Source organism: Alligator sinensis, unplaced genomic scaffold (assembly GCF_000455745.1).
Source record: "Alligator sinensis unplaced genomic scaffold, ASM45574v1 scaffold313_1, whole genome shotgun sequence".
In the NCBI taxonomy this organism is placed as follows: Eukaryota; Metazoa; Chordata; order Crocodylia; family Alligatoridae; genus Alligator; species Alligator sinensis.
The window spans coordinates 1,494,291-1,518,892 of NW_005841939.1; the positions used below are offsets into that span (position 1 = coordinate 1,494,291).

The 24,602-nt window shown below is 44.4% G+C and overlaps 1 protein-coding gene across 6 annotated transcripts in view; it reads right to left on the reverse strand.

The window, feature by feature from the left end:
• The window catches only part of LOC102384676 (blood vessel epicardial substance), a 75,904-nt gene extending 51,308 nt beyond the window's left edge, over positions 1 to 24,596 (reverse strand). Inside the window, exons 1-9 of one of the 6 annotated variants that reach the window (XR_003093099.1) lie at positions 23,307 to 24,596; positions 22,401 to 23,156; positions 20,782 to 20,890; positions 20,045 to 20,320; positions 19,294 to 19,500; positions 15,093 to 15,245; positions 13,469 to 13,629; positions 13,147 to 13,225; positions 10,976 to 11,034 (exon numbers count right to left, since the gene is read on the reverse strand). Coding sequence is in view for 5 of the 6 variants with exons in the window: in XM_025199219.1 (XP_025055004.1) it covers positions 19,441 to 19,500; positions 20,045 to 20,320; positions 20,782 to 20,890; positions 22,401 to 22,891 (936 nt within the window). In the remaining variant the exon portion in view is untranslated. Of the gene's footprint in view, positions 1 to 59; positions 374 to 1,706; positions 1,748 to 6,408; positions 11,035 to 13,146; positions 13,226 to 13,468; positions 13,630 to 15,092; positions 15,246 to 17,757; positions 19,501 to 20,044; positions 20,321 to 20,781; positions 20,891 to 22,400; positions 23,157 to 23,306 lie in introns of those variants that run through there. The other 5 variants (XM_025199219.1, XM_025199214.1, XM_025199215.1 and 2 more) reach the window with 5 other exon arrangements.
• Between the last annotated feature and the right edge of the window lie 6 nt (positions 24,597 to 24,602).

A 24,602-nucleotide genomic window follows, 5' to 3' on the forward strand; every position in this document is an offset into this window, starting at 1 on the left:
GGGAGGGGGGGGGGGATCTTTAAAACAAATTAAATGGGTTCATTGGTTAACAAGCCCACCTAAGTGAAGGAACAGTCTCATCGGGGCCCCCTTCCAGGCACTGACGAGGAGGAGGGGGTTCACGCGGGCGCACGTGCATCCCCTGCGCGTGGCGGTGCACCCCCTCCAAAAAGGCACTGCCTGCGGGCAGTCACCGCTTGCCGCCACCCCCGTTGCAGCTGACACCAGCGGCAGCATCTGCGGGCGGTCCGCAGTCGCCACTGACCACTGGTCAGCGCCGTGGCTGCCTGCAGGAGCTCCCAGCTTGCCGCCGCCGCCACGCTCTGGCCATCGACAGCGCCACCACCGCCTGCGGGAGCTCGCCGTGCCCCCCAGCCGCCAGGGGCACATGGTGTTCATGCCCCCAGGTTATGCCCCTTAATTCCCAGATTCCCAGAAGGTTAGGTGGCTGTAGTGTGGTACCTCAGGGCAACCGGACACATTTTTCCTCAGGAGGAAAAAAGAAATTAACGGCATTTATATACGTACTGTTTTGCTCAGTGATGCATGAGAGATCCGCCGCTTCTGGGCGGACTCAATCCGCCGCCTCTGCGCTGTGCTGCATCCAGTTGTGTAAGTGGCAAAATGCGTGTCAGCGTGCAGAAAATGGTGGCAGTGCGCTTTTGAACTAAAGCAGCTCTGAGGTGTTTTAGTTCAAAAAAAACGCTGCCGCCATTTTTGCAGCGCTGATGCCAGTCCGGCGCTTTTCAACATCTTTATCAATGATTTGGATGTGGGGGTGAAGAGCTCACTGGCCAAATTCATGTCCAAGATATGGGGGAGTGCGGTCACGCCTGCAGATAGGCTGCAGATACAGGCGGACCTGGACAGACTGGAGAGGTGGGCAAATCGGAACCAGATGAGGTTAAACAGAGAAGCGTAAAGTGCTCCATCTGGGGGAAAATAATCCCCAACCTATCTAGTGATTCTTCCACTTTACTCAGCACTGGTGAGACCCCAACTGGGTGCTCCATTTCAACAAGGATGTGGAAAAACTTGAGAGGGTCCAGAGAAGAGCCACCCATATGATCAGAAACTTGCAAGGCAAGCCATACGAGGAGAGGCTGAGGGACTTGGGCCTTTTCAGCCTAAAAAAGAGAAGGCTGAGAGGGACCTGGTAGCAGCTTACCGCTACACTAGGGAAGTACATCAAGGGTTCGGTGAACAACTGTTCACCAGGGCACCCCTGGGGAAGACCAGAAGTAATGGATACAAACTCCTGGAAGACCACTGCAGGCTCAGTTCTAGGAAAAACTCCATCACAGTTAGGGTGTCCAGACTGTGAAATAAGCTCCCTCTGGAGGTGGTGCAATCACCTACCCTGGAAATCTTCAAGAGGAGATTGGATGGTCACCCCACTGGGATCACCTGACCCCCAGTTGTCTTTCCTGCCCTTCCAGTCCCTTACAATCTCTGACTCTATGAATCTATCTATGATGCACATTTTGCCACTTACAATTGTGTAAGTGTCACAGTGCTGGGCACTTTTCAAAGAGCCCAGTGCTGCGGCGCTTGTACATGTAAAAATGCCCTAGAAGCCTTGCTAACAGATCGTTTGGTTCAAGCTCACAGCAGAAGCAAAGCTCACTTTCTTGGGCCATGCATTTATTTGCTACATGGTGTATGAAAAAAGAAAAAGTCACAAGGAAGGCAAAAAATACACCTACCATGTTGCTTCAGTCCTGCGGCCATTAGGATGGAAGGTCCCTCTTTTTCAGATTCTGAAACCAAAAATCAAGCCTTCCTGAGCCTCTGTAAACAGTGTCCGAGGCTTTGCTGAAAGTTATTTCCACACCTAGTGACTGTTAAAACTGTTCAAAAGAGTCTGCAGGGGTGTGAAATAGGAGCTACAGTTACCAGAAGGATGTAAAAGACAGCAGAATTGCAGAAGACGGAATAGCTTGATTAGTGGAACATGAATATCATTAAAAAAAGAGAGAGGGTCATTAACATTTGCGGAATGAAGAACTTGGAAGGGATCACATAGATTACAATGAGCCACCAAGTCAATTGACTACCTCAGCACTGCCTGACTAGAAATGCTGCTGTGGCTACCAGCCAGTTTGTTTTAAACTTCAGGTAGAGTAGGAATCAAAGGATACAACTGCACCCCTCTGGATTCACCCCTGGCCTTAGCCCTCAGTTCCCTTGCCCGTGATAACTGAGGGCACTGGGAGGCACATGGGATCTATACTGACTACAGTTTCTCCAGGAATGGCTTGCTTTGGGATTGCTGTATTTCCCAACATACAACATGCCTCAGAACATAATATGTACCCTGTTTTAGAAAGGCAGAATGAAGGGAAAAAAGATTGTTTCCAGAGTTGCGGCTACACAGAGTAGAGGCAGAACCTAATCTTCTCCTGACTTATTGTCCTTTTCTTGTTCAGGCTCACAGGAATACGCAGCAAATTGCTCTAAGAAAGGTTAGCTCGATTAGCAGAACATCAAGACCATAGAAAAAGAGAGAGTGGTTAACACCAGTGGAGTGAAGAACAATGGGCCACTAAGTCAATTGTCTCTCTCAGCTGCCTGAATAGTATTAGTAATGGTGCTGCATTCTGGAGCAGGAATCAAAGAGGGATGCTTTTATCTTGGGCAAGAAATTGGCTTCCCTGCTTAATACACGCACCCAATTTTTGGGGAGCTGATTTTGCAGGGAAATACATGTTGTATATCATGAACAATGCATGCCCCGGCCATGTTGGGAGTGCAGCAGCGGTTAACGGGAGCTCCCGCAGACCCTGCCGGCACTGTCAGTGGCAGGTGGGGTGGTGAGCATTGACTAGGGACCGGCGACCACCCACAGACGTGGCCAGTAGTGGCAGTCAGCAGGGATCACTGACTGCCTGCAGACACTGCCGGCGGCATTGGGGGGGAGGAGGGTGACGAGCAACAACCACACATAGGCACCGCCGACAGTGTCAGTGGCACCTTTTTGTAGGGGGTGCACCGCCACAGTCAGGGCATGCATGTGCACCTGTGTGCACCCCTTACACATTGCTCCTGTTGTATATGATAAAATATGGTAGATAGTATAAGACTGGGGTGTAGATGGTATGGCCTAATGGTTAGCCTGCAGAGAGAAACCACGGGCAGAGTCCACAACACAGTTCAGGGTCAGCATCTGGGGATCAGATGCCAAATACCAAATCTGAGGGATAATCCACAAGGCAAAATTCAAGAGCAGAGCCAAACTGGGGTCAGACAACAGATCCACAGGGAAATCCAAAGCCAAAGTTCAGAAATAAACCGAAATCAGTGGCAGCTGGAGTGCAGGGTCTGATGGGGATAGTGCAGAGTCTGGCAGGGGTGGGGGTAGCAGAAGCTTGAAATCCGGTGATGGCATGCCAAGCTCACCACCAGTGGCCATGCCCTACAGGGCCAAAAGGTCCAAGTTCTGGTGCCATCTGGTAGTCTGGTGGGCCAGATAGGGAGGCTTTGTGGATCAAATCTGGCCCACAGGCCATACAAGTGACACTTATGGACTAAAAAGCAGCAACAAAAGAGGAAAGAAGGGGCCAGTAGAGTTTTTGTTGAATACCAGAGGGGCCAGTTGCAAGGGAGTGGTTGAGGGGCAGTGTGGGATGCCAAGAGGACCGACCATATGCATGTCACAGAAAGGTTCACAGTGAACCAATTCAAAATAATGCTTGATTTTCCAGGTACACTTTTGAACCATTCCTAGTGGTTTTAAACTAATTTAATAGGCTTGTATATCAGCCCACTTCAGGTTTACGCCACATTTCAACCATTCCAAGTGCTGTGTGCCCATGTCCTGAGAGAGGCTCAAGGCATAGCTTCATGGGTTGGGCCCGTAATGAGAGTCAAGGAGAGTTGATTCTCTTGGTGGGGGTGGTAAGGAGGAAACCTTTGATGAATCGCCACTGAGGTGTTTGAGAAAACCAAATATAATTCTGCAGAAAATGTTAAGTGGATACTGCTGCCAGTGAACTCTGAGAGAACTAAATATCTATCTTCTTTTTAAATAAGAAGACATATCCCAATTCCATAAATTTTGGACTCATAACTGGGTTCACATGATTTTGGACTGATCACATGAAAATCTTCTCTAATTTACAGACTTTGTCTTTTTGGTAGTGCAGCAGGATGGGGCCCAATGGCAGCCATGATACCCCCTGGTGGCTGCCTTAGTCCTGCCCTGCTCTCAGTCCAGCCTCTCATGGGCCTGCCACACCTTAATGGTATTACTATAATAGAGGGGAGGCTGCCCTGAGAGCTTGGTGAACTCTGGGTGCTCCTTCTGGTTTTCTGCTACTCCTTGGGCTCAACTCGGCCTGCCTGACTTGGGGCTTCAACCCCACCACACACAGAGTCTCTCAGCCAGGGCTCTGCCCCTGCCCCACGTAGTCTCTCCAATGGCCTGGGGCTCCGACCTCGTCACACAATCCTGCTTCATGACTCTGGCCCTAATTGCCTTAAGGGCTGACTTTATGGCCTCTTTCCTACCCTACAGCTACCAAATACACTAAGGAGTATAGAGCAGGCTCTGAATTGTTAGAGAAGCCAGAGTTTTTTCTTCATTAACCCAGTACTTAACATTTCCCATTAATAAAGACATTCATTTTCCTCTTTTTAAAGATCATCTGCATAAAGCAAAACAGAATTCAGTATCATGGGAGCATGGAACTGATTCCCTGTTAGCACCTATTTTGGATCGTTCAAGAATCAGTTAAAAAGTAGTGGAGCAAGCAAACATCCTTGTCATACCCATATGTTACTTGGGAAATTATTGAACAAGACACAACCAATCCACACACACACACCCAAGATGCTGTATTTGTATAGAAAGTAATGACTAACTGTAAGAGAGCTTTATCCATTGATGTTAATTCCAGTTTCTTCCATAATTTTAATCTGTCTATGGAGTCAAGAGCTTCCTTTAAATCTATGTAGGCTACATACCTTTTTTAAACAAAATTAGATGATAATTACTGCAACAGTAAGCAACGGTCCATGGAAGAATAGTCTTGTCTGAAATGAGTCTGCTTTCATCCCAAAATATTGTTTAAAAAAATCTACATCTGAAGATGAATAAATACTCTACAGCCAATAGGACCTATACTAGTGGAGCTAGTTTCTAAAGTTAATAAAACATATACCTATATAGCTAATAGTAGCTATAATTTTACTTAGCATTGTATAACTAAAAGGAACTAGCTTAGGCTAGCTAAGACGAAGACCTTGACCATTCTAGGAAAATATACTAGTTCAGTGACTTCACCTTAAAATTCCTTTGATCAAACTAGTGTGAATCCTTAACAGAGAACTATTTAAGTTGATTTGACCCTCATTTATATCAATTAAGCACAAGTTGGTGGAAATCTATCAATTAATTTGACATAGCCATAAGGTAAAATCAAATACATTAAAGTTGTGCCCCAGATTATCCAAATCAGTTTTTAAATAAATAGGAACACTTTTCTAGTATATGTAGGCCTAGGGTGACCTTTTCAAAATGCAAAAGCGGGACATTGAGCCTCTTTGCCCTGCTCAGACCTTCTGCACTAGGTCCTGCCTGCCAAGCTACGGAAGCCCTGGGGGAAGGGCAGTGGTGGGGAGCCCAAGCCTGCAGTGAGCAGCCCACATCCCACCCTGCACATAAGTCTAGGGAGCACATATTCCCCCATGACCCCTTCTCTGGGGATGCAGCGGGGGGCGGGGGGGAGCCAGCCCCTCTGTAACCCCCTGGATGAGCCACCCATGGCTCCATCCCACTTCTGGTCAGGCTGTGCATTTCTGCCTAGGCCCCATGAACAGCCCCAGATGGGCAGCACCCCCATCCCCAGCCAACAACCCTGCCCCACTCCCTCCCTCACTGTGGGGGCCTCAATTTGCCCTCCCTCCACATTGCCTATGCCCCCTTCTCCCCTCCATAGACTTACCTGCAGGTGGCTGGGGGAGCTGCTCTCCACTGCTGCCTGGGTGTATTGCTGGCCACGTGCATGTGGCGCCACATGCATATGGCACCCCCTACGTCCCACTACTCCCAGCCCCAAGCAGCAAATGTAAAACCCGAATACCTGCACATAATACTGGGACAGTAGTTGCTATGGTTTGACTGTGTCGAGGGGAATCCAAGACGTATGCTGGCCTGGAGTCATTCAGCCCAGGATTGTTCCACCCAATTAGGGACAGGTGGTCACCCTACATAGGCCAAAGAGTCTGAATGTTGTGTAGCAATATGGCCTGTCTGTTTGTCTTGCATTTGCCGCTAGCTATTAAAGTCTGCTTAGTTCTCTAGCCAATAGGTTCTCTAATTCTCTAGCTAATAGTCTTTACAGTTAATGGGCTGCAGCAGAAAACATAGCCTCATAAATAAAGCAGATGCCTTGATTGTATTCCTACCTTTACTGAACTGCTTTGTGACCTCTGGCGAAGTCATCTAGCTTCTTTGTACCTTGGTTTCCTCATGCATGCAAGGAAGAGAGTACATGCTTATTATTTATGTTACAGGATTACAGACAAACTCTGCCGCTAAAACCTCACTGTTCAAAGAGATAAGACTATGGGTACAGGAATGGAAACAGAGGCAAGGTGAGATGAAGTTATTTGCAGTAGGATCAGAAGCCAGATTTCTCAACTCCCAGTCCACTGCACTTACAAGTATGTACAGGGCTATTAAGTCTTCAGTCATGTGCATTGTCATTGTTGGCAGTCCCTCAATACAAAGATGAGAGTCTTTCAGTAAATAGAGAAGTTTAGCAAGGTACACCTCTGGGCTGTGGTGCCCCTGGCAGTCTGAACCACCCGTTTCACCCAGTTTCCTTAAACTACTGCCTTGCCTAACCTCTCCTGCCATGCCTTGGTGGAATGTTACTATGAAATAAGGGAGCCTGTCCTCTGGGACTGGGGTGAGTCCTTAGGTGCTTCTTTTCCTTCGGGTGCCTCTCTCCATCTCTACATTAGGCCAACAGCCTCTTGGCATACCCACCTTATTGTTCTCTGGGCCCACACCCCACTCGCATAGGAAGTCTATGCCCAGTACTACCAGTTGTGATCTGCTGGCCCTAATCATGAATTATGATGAATTGGGGCATGAATTGTGGCCCCTAGGCCCTCCATAGCTACACCCATGCCTCAGAGGTGTTCATCTGTGTCACGGAATGGGGTCCTCAGGGATGGCCATGTTACCCCTAGGGCTCCTCAACTGCGCCAATTCGGCCCAAAAGGCACCCTCTATTCTCGCCCACCATGTCTTGATGTATTTGTAATATAGGAAGGCTACCTTCACGTCCTGTTGGACACGGTCCTGATGGATTTCCTTGAACCCCGTGGGTCCTGGACCCCTTGTGGGTCCTGTTTCAAAACAGATGCCCTGGGACACCCCAGCCTTATGGGCTATATACGTGGCTCCAACCGCCCCTTTACCATGCCCCAAGCCTCACAGATGGTATTGACGTTGTCTGGTCTAGGCCTTACTATGATTTGGCACCCTTGTCCTCTCTGGGCTCTCCGCAGCCTCGTCTCTGCGCCTCACTGGTGCCTGGGCTTTCCGCAGCCCTGTCTCTGCACCCCTCGTGCCATGCCCTCTCTGGCACGGGGGTCTGCGTGCCCCTGAGATGCCACACCCTCTCTGGCGCTGGGGTCCCTACACTGCAGTTGGCCCCCAATGAGGCCTCCTCCTTCCCCAAATAGTTTCACCCAAACCACCAGGCTTGTAAACAGAAATCAACAGCAAGGCTATAACATAACTCAAGCTGCCCGGCTATAACATAATTCGAGCTACACAGGGCGTGCTCTGTCCCTCAACAGTACCAGAAGCTACACTTGCAATCAGGCCTCTCCCCTTTGCCTGCTCTGGGAGAGCTTTCCCGGTTGGCTGCTGGCAGGGAACTGGCCTCTGGCCTGGGGTTTATATACGAGCCAGGCCCTGCCCCTTCTGACCTCTGGCAGGTGTGGGCCCACGAGCTCATTCTGGCCACCCTGCTAACCAGCAGCTGGGGCTTCCAACTGACTGCTAGGGCCCTCTCCCTAGCAGTTCCAGCCCTTAAAAGGAGCAGGACACCCTAGTGCCCTGCGACAGTCCCCATTTCCTGAACCTTCTATCTTCGATACTTGTTTCTACCCACTTGGGCTCCAAGCCCTGTCAAAGCTTCAAGTCCATCAGACTTAGCCCCTTTTCTCTGGCTGTAGCCTTTGGCTTTAGCCCACTGGCTCCGGCCTTAGTTCCTCAGCCTCAGTCCACTTTGTACCCTTGCCCCATTCAGGGCCTCTGCTGCTAAGTGCCCAGGCACTCTGGTGTGTGGCCTCCAAACTGTCCCTTATAGCCACTTTCAACCTACCAGTGGTTACTCAATGCATTCCCAACTGAAACTCTAACCCTTGTGGACCAATAAGGAGGAGGGAACTTTGACATGTCCTTAGTCAGGGTTGAAGAGCCAGGGCAGGTTACTTTCATATTGCACTGCACTTGCACATGAGCAGTAAAATAATGAACTAGCATTTCAACTGTTTCCTGCTTGGGTGGCATCCCTTTTCTTAAGGGTCCCTGCTACTACAGATTCGGAACAGTGTATGAATTCTCTGCTCCCTTGCTGGCTGATTTCTAAATGCAAAGTGTTTTCAAGATGACCACACATAAGCAAGTTGTGCTAATCCTCATGCTACTCCATAGTAATGGCTGTCCACAATATGTTTCTACAAAGATTGTTGTGAACATGATTTTTGTGAACACAGATGAGAGAGAAGACAGCTGGTTTTATTACAGGAATAACTTTACTCCACTGATAATTTCTTTTATTAAAAAGGAGAGAGAAAAAGGAATTAGATGAGAAATGCTTAAAATCTTCAGTAGGACTAAGAGGTACTGAAAAAGAACTTAAAGAAAAGAAGGGAAATCTGAAAAGATGATTTCAATAATAACTGGAGGAGGAAGCAGAGGACAGTGGAAGGAGAAATTTGTATGTTGAGCTTACATTTAAATAAATGACAACAGAACAAGACAGGATTTGAGAATAAAAATATGAGAGCTGATTAAATATGGACAATGTCAAGTGAGCAGATATGAGAGGATATAAAAAGGTATTCTCCCAATATCTTCCTTGTGCTCAGGAAACAGGGACAGAGGAAAGCAGAAATCAAAGTGCTAAAAAATAGAAATAGTGAGATAGAGAAAGAACAGAGAGACAGAGGGGATAATAAATAAAAATATACCTTCTGGGGACTGAATGTCAAGAGCAAGGATTTAACCAAATTTTGAGTAAGCACAGTTCTATTTCACCACACAGGAGTGAGTCTATGGAGCTGAATGAACATTTTATGCATTTGCTGTTCAGAACAACAGTTCCCAAAGTGTCATCTGAGCATAATTCTGGGCTATGGGGATATCCATAAGTATTTCCTTTGGTTAATTTCTAGTCCTCAACTCACATACTCTGTGGTAACTGAAAAATATACTTTGCTCTCACTGGTTGTTTCTACACGAGATGTTTACTGTGGAGTTGGCTAATTAGCTCCACAGTAAAATGTCAGTGTCTACCCATGTGGTGCTATTAGGACAGAGTAAACTAATTAACTGTGCTGTGGGATAGTACTGCCAGACACAAGTGCTATCGTATGGCACAGTTATTTACTTCACTGCAGTGCATGTGTAAATGCCGACAGGGCTAGCTGCGGCATGAGGGAGGGTGCTTCTGTGCAGGGGCTGCCTGCTGGCTAGCCTCGCACTGAAGCACCTTGTGCCCCAGCCAGCTCTTCTGCAGCACATTGAGCTGGTTTGGAGCAGCCTCAGGCCAGCCAGCAGTACGCCACCCCAGCTCAGCGTGCTACAATTCAGGGCACACATGCAAACGGCACACCTGGGAGCAATAAACTCCAGTGTGAACTGCAACGGAGTTTATTCAGGCATGCTAATTGCTCATGTAGATGCACCCACTGAGTATATAATGTGCATGTTTACATAAACTTTGGTACTTGTTGTGCTGGAGTCGATTGCTGGTGGGCACCACATTTACACAGGCACCCAGGATTGCAGTACATTGTGCAGGGTCAGAGCAGCCCTGGCTAGCAGGGAACCCGGAGCATCAGCCTGCCAGCCTGGGGCTGCTCCAACCTGGCTCAACATGCTGAGGGGACTGGCTGAGGCTGCTCCATTGTAGAAGCTAGCCAGCAGGCAGCCACTGCATTGAAGCACCCTCATGCCCAGCCAGCTGTGTCAGCATCTGTATGTGTGCTGCTGTGGAATAAAAAAAATCCGTAGCCAGATAGGACTTGTATTTACAAGTATTAGCCTGCTGTGGAATTAATTAGTTTCTTGCAGCCTAATAGAATGGAAAACATTTACTGTGGAACTAATTAGTCTACTCCACAGTAAACATCTTATGTAGATGTGCCCACTGAGTCTGAACCTGCATTTCTTGTGTACTCGAAACACTCACTTTGTAAATATATAAACAATAGACCTAATTTTGATCTCATGCTCTGTATGTTTTAATTAACTACAATAAAATGCCCGCCAATATATACTGCAGTTTATTTTAAACTCAACCAGAAAAACTAGGATGAAATATTCCTGAAGTAATCTGAATGCTCTTTTAAAGTATTTAGCACAAAATCCTTTAAAAACTTTTCCTCAAATTTCAGTGAACATAGATAAAATGACCACTGAATAGGTATTAATGTTCCTTTTTCTGTAAAAAAAAAAACCAAACGCACGCAAGTGCTTAGAAATGCATGCTAAGGTACCTACATACATTTTAAGAATGTCATCATCACTTCTTATACCTAATACCATATTAATCTTAGACTATAAAGCACTATTTGCAATACAGTTCTAACATAAATTGCCCATGGCGAAATGCAAAGTGCCATTAGTTAACAAAACCATATAACAGCACATTTTATATTCTAAATCTGACATCCGGTAATAGCACCTATATATATCATAATGTTCTACTTACCCTCTATAATGAATCCCCAAACTGTTTCAAATATGAGTTTATATGCTAAGTGCACGCTCACTGTACTGAAAACCTGTAATTGAGTTAGAACAAGACAATGTAGACTTGGCAAAAACAAGTAACGGCTATGATGTATTATTCACTGGCAGTTCTGCCTAAAACGTGGCACAGGAGAGTCCTGCATGTCTAGAAACTAAAATAAGGCCTTAGTAAAATAAGTGTCTTAGTAAAATATAATGTAAGATGTATCAAAATCAGATAAAAAAATTAGGAGTCTCAAATCTGACCCTAATACACATGTAGATGCACCCACTGATTATATATTGGGCATGTCTACATAAACTCTGGTACTTATTGCACTGGAGTCTATTGCTGACCAAATAGGTCAGACTTGAGTGTGGGGCTGCTATCTTTCTAAGTGGCTGAGTGTAGGCTTACCCTAGTGCCATAACCAGGTGCCTGCTAGGGCTCCCTCTTTCTGTAGCTTTGTAGTTAAGACAATCAGGGAGTCCTGGTTTCTAGTCCCTGCTCCCAGACAACATTTGTGTTTTATCCAGACTGTAAAATGCAGAAAGAATCCTGACAGTGAAACCTAAGACTCTCTCCCCACAAGTGAATGAACTAACCACTAGACTACTAAGTTATTCTCCCTTTTGCTCTTTCCTTGCTTCCATGAATCTTGAATTCCTTTTGTGTGTGGTGACTTCGCTTCAACAAGAGGGGCTGAGACTGCACAAAAAGAATCTATGTTATAAGAACATTGAAGTTTCAAATCTAAGCAAAGATAGAAAATGCCAGTTACCTGTGCAACCTTAACTCAGTCCCTTTGCATATATGCATTATGATAGGCTTAGATTATGTCCCATACTATATTTTTTCCATGGGAGTTCTGCCATATGCAGTTACTATTCATCTATTGAGTGTTTATTTATACCCCAAACAGTGAATGGCCGGAGCCCAAACAGTGTGGCCGGAGCTTCATTTGGTGAATCATGTACTGAATACAAACTAATGAATTTCTTCATGAGCATCTATAAAAGTACAAATCTATCCTGCTTTCTGACCACAGTCGCTGAATGCTCAAAAAACATTCATATGTTTATCTTCATAGGCCTACTGTGAAACTTGGTGGTGATATTATTTCAACTCAGCTCTGGCAAACTGAGGTAAAGAGGTCAAGATCTCCAAAAACAATCGGGCCTCACAGACGTGTCAACTGAGGCCAAAGAGTTTAATTCAATAATTATCCAGTGTCCCTGGACAAAAGCAAAGGATGCATTCAGATAGGGACTATGAATAACTTTTATCACAATTGCCTACTTATACAACTTCATCATTACAATATTTGAGTGAGTGCCTCATACTCCTTGCATTTGTTTCCGTAAAGCCACTATGAGGGAGGAAAGTACCTCTATCCCCATTTTACTGCTGAGTTGCTAGGGGAGTAGAAAATTGAATAGATGTTGTGTCCCAACATAGTGCTCTAACCACCAGAATATCCTCCCTCTATTCCCCTAAGCTCTTTGAAATATTTTGTTTCCCCATTACTTGATAACTATGTTTATGTGCTGCTTTGTAAGCGAATTCTAGTAGCATATTAATTTTGACCTGGAGCAAAATACCCTTACTTGTACAAATAGTCCCACTGTGGTCACACTGGGTATTGAGCCTCTGAGAACAGCTGGATCTCACATGACTTGCTTGTGCTGCTTTTCTCCTACACATTTTTTATCTACAAAGCTCCACCTACACCCTTCGATTCATTTACAACATTAAGCACAATTAACTCCTTTGATTCATGTCAGGATGAGGCTCAATGTAAAATAAAGAAAAAGACTTTGGAAGTTAAAATAACAGAGAAGATTGTGTATAGGAGGTGGGCATCTTGAGCACCTTCATGGTGGATTATTAATATCACAAAATTCCACTGTCGTGACAGACATTTGGATTTACAATCTGATTATTTATGGCAATCAGTACTGTACATGTAAGACACTCTACAGCTTTTGCCACATATAAAAGATAGATGGATCAACTAGAAACTGCAGACAGAAACAATGTTCTAGAAAAAGAAAAGTTAGTATGAATTATACAAGCAGAGTCAAAAAGTATATATACTTCAGGACTTGTGAATTAAGTATACTACTTATATTACTATGTATATTAATAAAACCTAAATACATACCTTTCAATAGTAGCCTACTGAGTCAAGTTTGACATGGTACTCATTCCTTCATACCAAAAATTATTTTTGCAATATGCTACTATTTAAAAAAAAAAAAAATTCAATTAGTGCATCAGTAGAAAAGAAGTAGTTTTTAATCTGTTTTCATTCCTTGACTTCAGTGCACAGTTTATTTTTATTTCTTTTCATTTCTGTATGCAACTGTGAGTGGGTCAACAACAGATGGCTTGCAGGATTAGTTTACCAAAGTGGTACAACACTAGTTTAATTTTTCATATGTATTGAAAATGTATAATAGTATGCATTACATGGGGTCACTTACATAAATGTCCCATCATCAAACTCTTTTTTTCTAGGCAGGTGATACCAACACACGATTGTATGACTGTAGGGGAACAATTTCACAGGATACATGTTTATCCAAGAATCTGTGGTCATCTGGTACACTGTCCTCTGCTTTTTCCTTTTTTCCTCCAAATAGGCCTGTCAGGCACATGACATATCATAATGTACTCAGTTCTCAATATTTCTTTGAACAGATAGAGCTAAAGTATATGGCTTGTTCCAAAGTAAATGATTATTTGGAACGCAGGTCTTGAAGGAGGTTGTCTGGGTCCTCTATTGTAAACCCTTCCCTTTCCTAAACTGATTAGAAAAATTGAACAATGCAGAATACTACATAGGGTAAATTCTCTTAGATGTTCACACTTACATCTGCATCAGGGTCCTGTTAAGTTGAAAGTTGGGAAAGATTCTGCCACTTATTCATTTATTTGATTTGGTTGGGACTTAAAATGGCAAAATAAAGCCCATGATTCTTTACATGCTTGATCAACCATGCATTTTTCTATCATGGGCCTGTAGCACCAAAAACAAACTTCCACAACCAGTGTTTCCTCACAGCAAGAACACTGAATTCCCTAAGAAAATGTTGCCAAAGCTCCAAATTAATATATGACTCTCTGGTAGTATCCTTTTCTCTCCATATTGCTTCCTCCCAAAGCACAGTTAATTTTGCTTGTGTAGTCACATGCAATTTGAATCCCACTGTGGGTCAGAAGGGGAATTTCAGCCTGACATGTTTAAAACATTCTTAAAGCATTAATCAATTGGATGATGCACAAATAAACAAGTACATGGTCACATTGCACCAGATTCTTCCACTCTTACTCATGTATAACTGGGCTCAATTTCAGGAGCAGTTCCACCAGGTAGCGTGGAACTATTCAGAGACTAAGTTGCCACTTAAAGTGAATCTATGTAGTAGGAGCTTAACCATACAATGCTTCTTAACTCCACTGATGAGGTCATGTTGGCTTAAAACTGGTGTAAGCAATAGACCTGTGCGAAGCGGCTAGTATTCGCTTTGGATTTGGAGGACAGCGATTTAATTCAGTGATTTGAATCACTGTCCTGAATTGATTCAGAGATTCATTTGTTGCCAAATCTCCAAATCACCCAGGCACATCCCTTTAAGGCTCTGGCCCTTTAAGGGTAACAAAAAAAAAAAAAAAAAAGAGCAAAATCCCAAACCCCTAGACTCAGTGGTTCCTGCCTGGCGAGGGCCAATCCCTGCTGCCCCATGCCACATGGGGGGCTCTTCCACGAGCTCCCTGAAGCCCCAAAGCCACTGCAGGAGCTGGTGAGTCTGGGGCTTTGGGGTTTTGTTTTTTTTTTTCTTAAAGGGCCGGACCTGGGGTGGGCGGGGCAGCCATGGGTGGGGTGGTCAGGGAGCTCATGTAGAGCCCCACACAGGGGCAATGCTGGGCAGTGAGGATTGCCCCTGCCTGGCAGCACCCTGTGAGTGGGGCTTTTTTTTTTTTTTTTTTTAAATGCACCAGGAGCTGGGGTGGGCACGGCAGCGATGTGGGGCTGGGACCTGGCTGGGATACCCCCATAGTCCCCTCCCCCCTCCTCCAGGCCTACCTCCCTTGCCCCCTACTTACCAGCTCCAAGACCAGCTCCAGCGGGCAGGGACCGCCCAAATCGATTCAGACCTTTTTAATGGTCCTCTGATTCAATTCAGATTTGGAGATTAGGCCACCAAATGGGGCTGAATCTCCTCCAAATCGCATCACCACCTGAAGCTTTGCACAGCCCTAGTAAGCAAGTATAATTAATTAGGTTAGCATTGTTTGATTTCCAATTAAGACACTGGTGTAAATTAGATTAGAATTAGGTTTGAACTCTTCCTCTCTGTCATTACAACCATGCATACAGACAGTATGACAGGGTAAGAGGTTTTATTATTTCACCCTACCCATTTTGGCATAAGTAAATGATGCACATCTTCACAAAAAATACTTTGCAAGTCACATGCCATCATAGCAAGAATATGTGGGTTTGCCATCATATTTTACATCCCCCTGTGTGTAGAACTGAGTTTTATGGATAACATCTTTTGGTATTCAAACTTCCAAAAAGAGATGAGAAATGGGACATTTTTCAAAAAGTGATACGAAGGCTGCAAAACTTGTCTAATAACAAGAGATTAAAGATGCTCAGTCTAGTTAATCCAAGAGTAGGTTAAGAGTTGACTTGATCATTCTACAAGTACCTATATGGGGAAGATATTTCTGATGGTAAATGACTCTAGCAGAGAAGGAAGCAGAACAAGGCATGGTGGTTGGGGGCAAATTAAAATTCAGTCTCAAAATAAGTCACAAGGTGCCCAAAGGTGATGAACTATTAGAACAATTTAAGGAATCATGCTACATCATTTGATGTTTTAAAATAAAGTCAGCAAGTTCCTATTTTGATATTGCTCAAGCAGAAATTATGGGATTGATTCAGAAATGTATGGGCAAGTTTTTTTGACCTATGTTATAAAAGGAGAGCAGATTACATAATCTTATGAGTCTATGATGATGGTCTCTGTTGACAGAAATAGGTTTGCCACTGATTTCAGCAGGGCCAAGATTTCACTCCTACTCTTAAAAGTATCAATAGGTAAAAGCAATCTCTTGTATCAATATCCAAGAGCAATAAACCTGTACAACATTACAAAGCCCTGAAGCCCAGGTTTCAATTGCTGTTTCTAGTCTGTGTTCATAAAATAGTGACTGTAAAAACCTTGCATTAGTTCAAAACTGATTAGAGAGGCAAATTAAATCCTTGGCTTTAGTCTATCCTAGATTTAAGGTTTAAATATTCTGGAAATAACTGTTTTTTGTTTAAAGTTTATTTCTTTTTTAAAGGTCTTTAGAAAAGTAAGATATTAGGTTCAGCTACCTTAGATGGGTGAATCGGCAGAATGCAAGTGAAAAAGTTAAAATATTTGAACTGCAGTGCTGCATAGCAATGCATGCTCTTACTCCAATCCATTGATATAACTCGGCACCATGAAGCGTCAAATCCTACAAGTGGTTCTGTGTCTGCAGTGCATACCACATGTTTGCAGAAATAAAAGCATCTATTCTACAGACAGGTTATGTAGAAGAGGGAGTATATAATGCAGCAGTTTTAATTAATATGAATTTAGGATTAGGTCATTAGGATGTGTAATCAAATGGGCGAGTCTACATGTTCATTAATGCACCGTAATTTTGGCACATTAAGTAATGACAGGTACTAACTTAATGTGCCATAATTGGTGCTACAGCGCATTAGGGCACGTGAATGCTTTTTCTTTTTGTGATGCTACTGAATGTTAGACTAAATCTGCTGTGCATTAGCGAGCACTTTTCCTGCCACACTAATGCCCAGTAGAACGTCTTCTGCGCATTGTCTCAAAGACATGTCCATTACATATTTGTCTTATTGCACTATTAAAAAAGGACAAATCTAAACTTGAAACACCCTAGTTTTATGCAGTACTGTACTTTTTCCTTGCATTGAGTGAAGGTCACGGCAATTTTTTTTTCTAATCAATTTAAAAACTGTTTTTTTTTAAATCCCATTATGTCCAAAATTATATAGTACAGTGGTCTCCAACCTTTATGGGGAGATCACTTTTTGAATTAAAAAGCAAACCAAGATCTACCCTGTGCCACTACCCCCACCCCACAGGTCAGTCTGTGCAGAAGGCAGTGGGGGGGGGGCAGATCGAGGCAGAGGGAGAAAAAATTGTTTGGGTGCCCCCCTCCTCCAGCAGGTAAGTCTGTGGGGGGGGGCGGGGGGGGAAGGGCAAATTGAGGCATCAGCAGTGAGGGAGAGAGCGAGGCACAGGCAGGAGCATGCCCCCCAGGCCTCATCCCCTGCTACTGCCTGTGCCCCACTCCCTCCCTCACCCCCCAGGCCTCCGCTTGTCCCCTACCCACCACAGCTCCTGCCTGTGCCCTGCTCCCTCCCTCACTGCTGGGGCCTTGATCTGCCTCCCTCCCACAGCAGTGAGGGGCCTCAGCAGTGAGGGAGAGAGCGAGGCACAGGCAGGAGCATGCCCCCCAGGCCTCATCCCCTGCTACTGCCTGTGCCCCACTCCCTCCCTCACCCCCCAGGCCTCCGCTTGTCCCCTACCCACCACAGCTCCTGCCTGTGCCCTGCTCCCTCCCTCACTGCTGGGGCCTTGATCTGCCTCCCTCCCACAGCAGTGAGGGAGGGAGCGGGGCAGGGGCAGGCGCTGCACAGCCGAGGCAGCAGTGGGACAGAGCCATGAGTGACTTATGTGGGGAGGGGGGCACGTATATCCCTGGATCTGCACGCGGAGCAGGACAGGGCCAGCTAGGGCCAAGGCAGCACCAGGCTCTTCCTAGCATGGCTTTTTGACCATGCAGCAGTGCTGGCAGTGGGGCTACAGGCACCCAAAAATTCTCTGTAGGACCCTCACCACCTCCCAGTCCCATTCGAGAGCCGTGCAGCCATACAGCCATGCTAGAAATAGCTTAACGCCACCCTGCCCTGCATGCAGATCTGAGGGCGTGTGCCCCCCATGCCTACCAGGTCTGCATGCCCCTCTCCATACACAAGCTGCTCATGGCTCTGTCCCGCACCTGCCCCAGCTGTGCAGGGCCTGCCCCTACTCCACTCTCCGCCCCCTCTCCCTCAGCACTGCGGTCGTGCCACTACCCACCCCTGCTGCAGCTGCCAGACGCCTGCAGCCAGGCCGCCTTGCGGCCCTACCGCTACCCTGCATGTGGGGGGGCTTAGCCCCGATAGCCCCTCACTTTTGCCACCTATGCCCCCTGCCACCAGGTGAGTGGGACCCCAGCCGGGCTGGAGGAGGGTCAGAGCCTGGGAGGCTCATCTAGGCGCACGGGGGGGCTCTTGCCACTGCATGCACCCCGGCAGAGGCCCAGGGGGCACATGTTCCCCTGACCTGTGCACGGGGCTCAGAGCGCAAAGCCCAACATGCAGCAGCAGCCACCTCTGCCCCACGCACAGATCCAGAGGGTACATGGCCCCCAGGCCTCCACCAGGCTGCGTGCAGCGTAGGAGCACCCCTGCGTACTTGGGCTCTGACCCCCTGCCCACTCACCCCTGCCCCATTCCTTCCCTCACCGCAGAGAGTGGAGGGGGTTTGCCCCACTCATGCAGCCCAGCCCCGGTGACAGGGAGCATGGATCAGCCTAGCTACACGTGTCCTGCTGCCGTCCCACCCTGGCCGCTCCACATGTGCCTCCTGCCACTCCCAATCGCAGAGCCTCTGACAGTCACTCTCAGTCTGGAGGGACTGAGCTTTTCCTCCCAAACCCCAGAGCAATTTTTAAGTTCTAAACATTGAAAAAGCAGTCTACCTTTATTATCTATCAACCTGTAAACCTGCCTCAAAGAAAAAAGAAAAGAAACGAGTCTTCCTTTTTTGATTACAGACATGCATCAAAAAGGTTAGGTAGAAAGACATTCATACATCTCTCCCCAAAAGGCACAATGACGTCAAAATGTATTGGAAAAGGTATAAAACTAGCTTCTTTCAACTAAATCTTGTCTGTGGAGCTGTATGCATTAAGAAAGCCCAAAACTTAGGCAGAGTGTATATTTTACATTAACAACTTTGTGGGCACAGAAAAGTAACTTTTGAAAACTAAACCAATGTGCTTCAGAAGCAAAAATGCCATAGTTTACTGCTTTATGGTGGTAGCCCCAGACATTTACTTGTTAGCCTTGTTATAACCACCTGAATGAAAGAGATTACTGTAAAACATGATGTTCAATGGTTCGGTGGTTAATCGATTTATAATATTTATTGTACATGTTACAATTGGCACTTACATCTTTGAAGACTAGGTACTGCAGCATGACATTCTATTAGAAGCACTACACAGCCTTCTCTCTACTATATACTCGGCAGCAATTACAAGGATTGCTTCTTCTCTTTTGAAGTCAGTAATTACATGTTTGTTTTCATGTAATGTCTTTTTAGTATAGCCTGAGAGAAATCAACCATTTATGGGATGGTCTTGCTGTGTATTTCACATTCTGTTTTAAAAAGGAATAAAGGACAAAAGTCAATTGGAGTTAAATAAGACAAGGTTCACAGTGTAATTATGAATATAATAAACAAGTCAAGATGTATTAAGACTTGCCTGTTACTTTCCACAAAAATAAACAGTGATTCCATAATTTTTTATGGCAAGTATGTTTGAATAAATATGAAAGAGATCACTGTGAAAATGTCTTTAAAATATACAGCAGACAGAACAATTACAACAAAGCATCATCCCATCATGATTCATTTTTCCCTTATAAGTAATAAGACTAACAAAATCAACTAAAAGAAAGTAATTATAACACCCAGGTAAGTCGAGATGTACAAGCCAACCAGCTGGCTCTACAGGGGAGAGGTGGCATCCAAGCTATTACAACTAGAGTAAATGGCACTTCTTAATCAAGTTTGGCTTTGCTAGGTATTGTTCAGATTGATTTTTTTCAGTTTATAAACTTGCACTTCCCTTTCTAATCTTGGGAATAATTAAGAAAAAGTCTCTTTCTTTTGGCCATAACAGTTTGTAACATTATTTAACTTTTGTCTTGAAGAGCTGCTCAGGATTTTCTCTGTAGATTGCACTCTGGATGTTTCTGCTACTGAAACATGGTAGAAGTTTGGTAAACGGATGTCATATCGAAATCCTTTTCCTATGTGCACTCTGTCATTCAAGGCATATAGTTTATCAGCAATGTCACTCCCAATTAAAACTGAAAAGAGACGCGAGATGAAACGATGTTTAGCAAAGAGTAAATACAGTTTCTTTCTCCTCCAGGCCACATATTGACAGTCAGTCTCTGCTGTAAGTGTTACCTGTAAAACAGAAGATTAAAAATAGCTAAATTCTGGGGCAATGATCTCAACTATAAAACTGCAGTAAAGGCTTGGTCCCGTTGCCCTTAATTAAGTGAAACACTTGGGAGTTTCCTTTGGATATTCACAGAAGTCCAGCACCAGTAGGCCTTTCTTTGTCGATTAGAACATTCCAATTAGAATGCTCCAGCATTAATCGAGTCTGCTCTGACATGTTCTAATCACGATGCATTGGAGCATGTGTAAGAGTGCCCTAAGATTTTGCAGTTATACTATAAAACTAAATAAAGGAACATACCAACAGAACATGCAACCAGATCATGAACAAGGACATTCCTCCCAACCATACTCAAATACTAGATATAATACAAAGAGACGGTCTTAATGACTAACAATGCACCAGTTCTCAGAAGTACAGCCCCAACACTATCCTACCCTCCCCTCCCACCCTGAAGTTTTACCTGGAAAATACCTTCTTCTGTGGGTCTTAGTGAATCCCATTCAGGAGAATCCAAAAATTGAAGGGGGAAAATGTAATGCAGAAATTCTCCATCAACTGTCACTCTGATCCTACCAAAATATAGTGGATGTTAATAGTGCATCTATAGCAGTAAAGAGTGCAATAATGGCTTAGTTGTAATATTAAACAGCAGTCAGGTGTGAGTATCATCAATATAGGGATTTGAGATAATCTATCTGGTTTGTTTCATTACTCAATTATTTGGTTTGTTTCAGTAAGTTTGTCTTAACAGGATCACACAGGATGAATATGCACACACAAACCCAAGCCAGAACGGTTCAAATCCTGTAGTCCTTATTCCATAGGAACTGGCTTATGGAGATACTGAATAAAATGCTCTAGTGGCCTGAAGTGGCTAGTATGCTTAGAGGAAACATCATTTGCCTTCTTCCTTTTAGAGCTGTAGAATCCCTTTCAGGGTTTAATGGGTTTCCATTTTAGAGAGGGTGAGGAAGAGACATGGCAGGGGCAGGAATGGAAGCACTGTGGCAAACACTATTCATGTAAAATGTACAGCTCATGTCATGCTGTACAAGTATTCCTCACTTAATGTCATCCCGGTTAACACTGTTTCATTATTACATCACTAATCTATTAGAGAACATACTCATTTAAAGTCACGCAATGTTCGGTTATAACATTGTTTGGCCACCGCCTGCTAGTAGGTAACTACTGTGATATAATTGGCTTCACTTAACATTGTTTTGCTTAAAGTCACACTTTTCAAGAATGTAACTATGACGTTAAGTGAGGAGTAGCCATACCAGAAGCCCTACAAGGGCTGTAGTTTGAGAACAGGAAATAGCATGGAGACATATGACTTCTAAATAAGTTACCGAAAGTTTTGTAAATGTCCTTAGACTATGAAAATTTCCCTTTTTGTTTCCTTACATGTACAGCTTTTTAGAGGGCTATATGGGAAGGAAGTACCTCATGTTGCACCTCATGAAGGGGTGTAACCTAAGCTTCCCGTGTGAAAGGATAGGTACCTTTCCTTCAGCATAGCTACATGGCAAGGACTGATTTGCTCAGCTGCTGTAAAAGGGAGATTGTTTCTTATGTCCTTCCCACTCCAACGCATCCTTGAGGCAGCCAGATGGTCTACAGCATGGTGATACTACATTAAAAATGATTTTAGCTTTGGCCAGAATGCATGGGATATCACTTAACCTAATACATAAAGCACAGTTTATACTAATAGAATAGGTAAGTAGGAAAAGGCCTCAAGCATTAACAGGACAAGAGGTGGGTAATATATATTATATTGCACACACATTGATGTATGCAATTGCACACTCTTATCTGAAAAACTTTTACAAGAAAAGATGGATGAAGTATAATATGATGGTTTGGAAAAAATTGACAATCTTGATCTTTAAGCTATTAGTCTTTGGGCTCAGTGTTGTTATGCTGGACAGTTCCAGGATAAATTGAAACATTAGGTGTCAGCATATTTAAGCTATTATAGCTGTATGTTACTTGTTCATATTTAATAAATGCAGTCATTTTAAAATATTAGGAAGGACAAAAATATTCCCCAAGATGGAAATTGATACAAACCTGCCTGATATAAGCAAAGAGAGTTTATCAATAGGTGTTTTGCCTTGCATGGCATAACAATGCTCCTTCTCCAGTGTAACCACCTCTGAATTGCAACACAGGACAATCTTCCTATAAACTCTTAAGGAGATTCCCAGAGGCTGAAAAAGGGCACTGTAGAGTTCCTGGAATTCTTTTTCAAAGGAAACACTCCGAACTTGATAGGTAACATAAATAAACTGTATGAAGCAGATCACAAACAATATAAAGTTCCAGGAGAATATATCAGCAGCACACACATCCAGCCAAGCCCAGACCGAAGCGCAGAGAAAACCCAATCCAAGTAAGCTGTAGACATATAGTAGCCCAAAAAATCCACTTCCGCCCATGAAGCCAACAACAAACAGAATACTAGCTAGATGGTAGATAGAACCTTCTGCCTCTGGCTTCCAGTTCACACAAGTAGGATGTGCATAGATCAAGCTTTCCCAAAAACTTGCATTTTCTCCCATGGTTGGGTTAATCAATTGATTAGTTCAAGTCTTCTCCAGCTCCCAATTCTTTCTTTATATAAAAATAGGTAGAAGGGTCCATTGTTTTTCCATCCTTGTAGCCACTGTTAAACTGATCACCATAACACCAAGCTCTTCTTTACTAATAAGGAGGCAACATCAAGACTTTCAGCATCTAGGAAGTTGGAACACTCAGAAATCCATGATGTTTCCCATTGGCTCAGGTGTCTTCCTGATTTTGGTTGGATCCATAACTTGATCTAATCTGTCCCAGGGAAGAAAACAGAGGACTAGTGATACAATCATTTTCACTAGGAAGCCAAATAAGTTTTGATGGTCATTTCTGGCCCTTAAATATCGTTTATAATCATCTTGTCTAGCCTCTGGTAGAAAGCAGTTCAAATATGCCACTGACCTGCTTTAGCACAGCAGTCAACCTCTGGCTTGTGGAGCTGCATCATTTGGGCTGCGGGACTCCCCATACGTCTGGAACTTTGGTAGTGCAGGAACAGCAGCAGTGGTAGTTGTCGTTTCCCTGCTGTCAGATTTCTGGACCCACAGGAAGCCCCACAACCCAGATAATGTGGCCCAGCACAGGGCTGGATCAGGTTCACAAACCAACCTGTGTGTGGGGCCTGGGATCTGGCCAGCAAGGCTGAAAGGCAGGGCATCACTGCTCTAACATTAAGTGCATACTTTTTGGTCGAGTTATAGCATGCCTTTGAAAGTCCATCCAAAAATCTACATTTAAAAACCCTAGCTAGTACGGAAATGAAATGAATTTCTAGATAAAAGTTATTATGGTTAATTAAGCCTCACTTTAACTGCAAGACGCTTTTAACTGAACTTTTTCTTAAAGCATATTTCTTAACAATATGCTGTCAGGCATTCAATAATAATCCTTTTGAGGTACTGAAGAACTGGCATGAAAGATGAGATCAGATCAATTTAATGAATTACTCAATGTAATGAGATTACAAAGAAATGTAAGGCCTAGCTAATATGCTAGTACAAAACCAACTTTTTATATTCAAGTTTATTCATTTTTTAAAAATAATGCAGTAGATTAATTAAAGGGACAAAATTTTATACTATAAGTTTCACACACAAAGAAGTTACTCAGACATGAAGAAATAGCGAACATTTTTTATTAACTTAAATATTCTATTACATGGGGGTGAAATCAGATTCTTGCTCCCAAGTGAGTTCTATTCATCTAGGTACCTGCAACTCCAAGGGCTGTAGCACTGAAGATACGCTGGAGCATTTACAAATAAAAGAATACTAGGGGTGCACTGACAGATTTTTTGGGGTCAATACCAATGGCCAATTTTTAACAAGATATATCATCTGATACCGATCTGACTGCTGATATGCAGCCTGCCAGCTTGGAGAGTGGTGTCCGGCTGGTAAGTCTGTTGGGTGGTGGCGGGGAAGGTGGGGCAGACCAAGGCCCCTGTGGTGAGGGAAGGAGTGGGGCTGGCACTGGGTCAGGGGCAGGCACTGCCCAGCCAGGGCAGGGGGGAGGGGAGTGTGGGGAGGCAGCTCCCACTGCTGCATGCACCCCAGGAAGTGTGGCAGATCTGTGCCAGGTGGGGCAGATCTGTGAACTGGGCAAGGGCAGACTGCTGCTGGGGCCAGCACTGGGCTCTTCCTGGTAGGGGGGACAATATGGACCGATATATCAGTGCACCTCTAAAGAACAGCACTC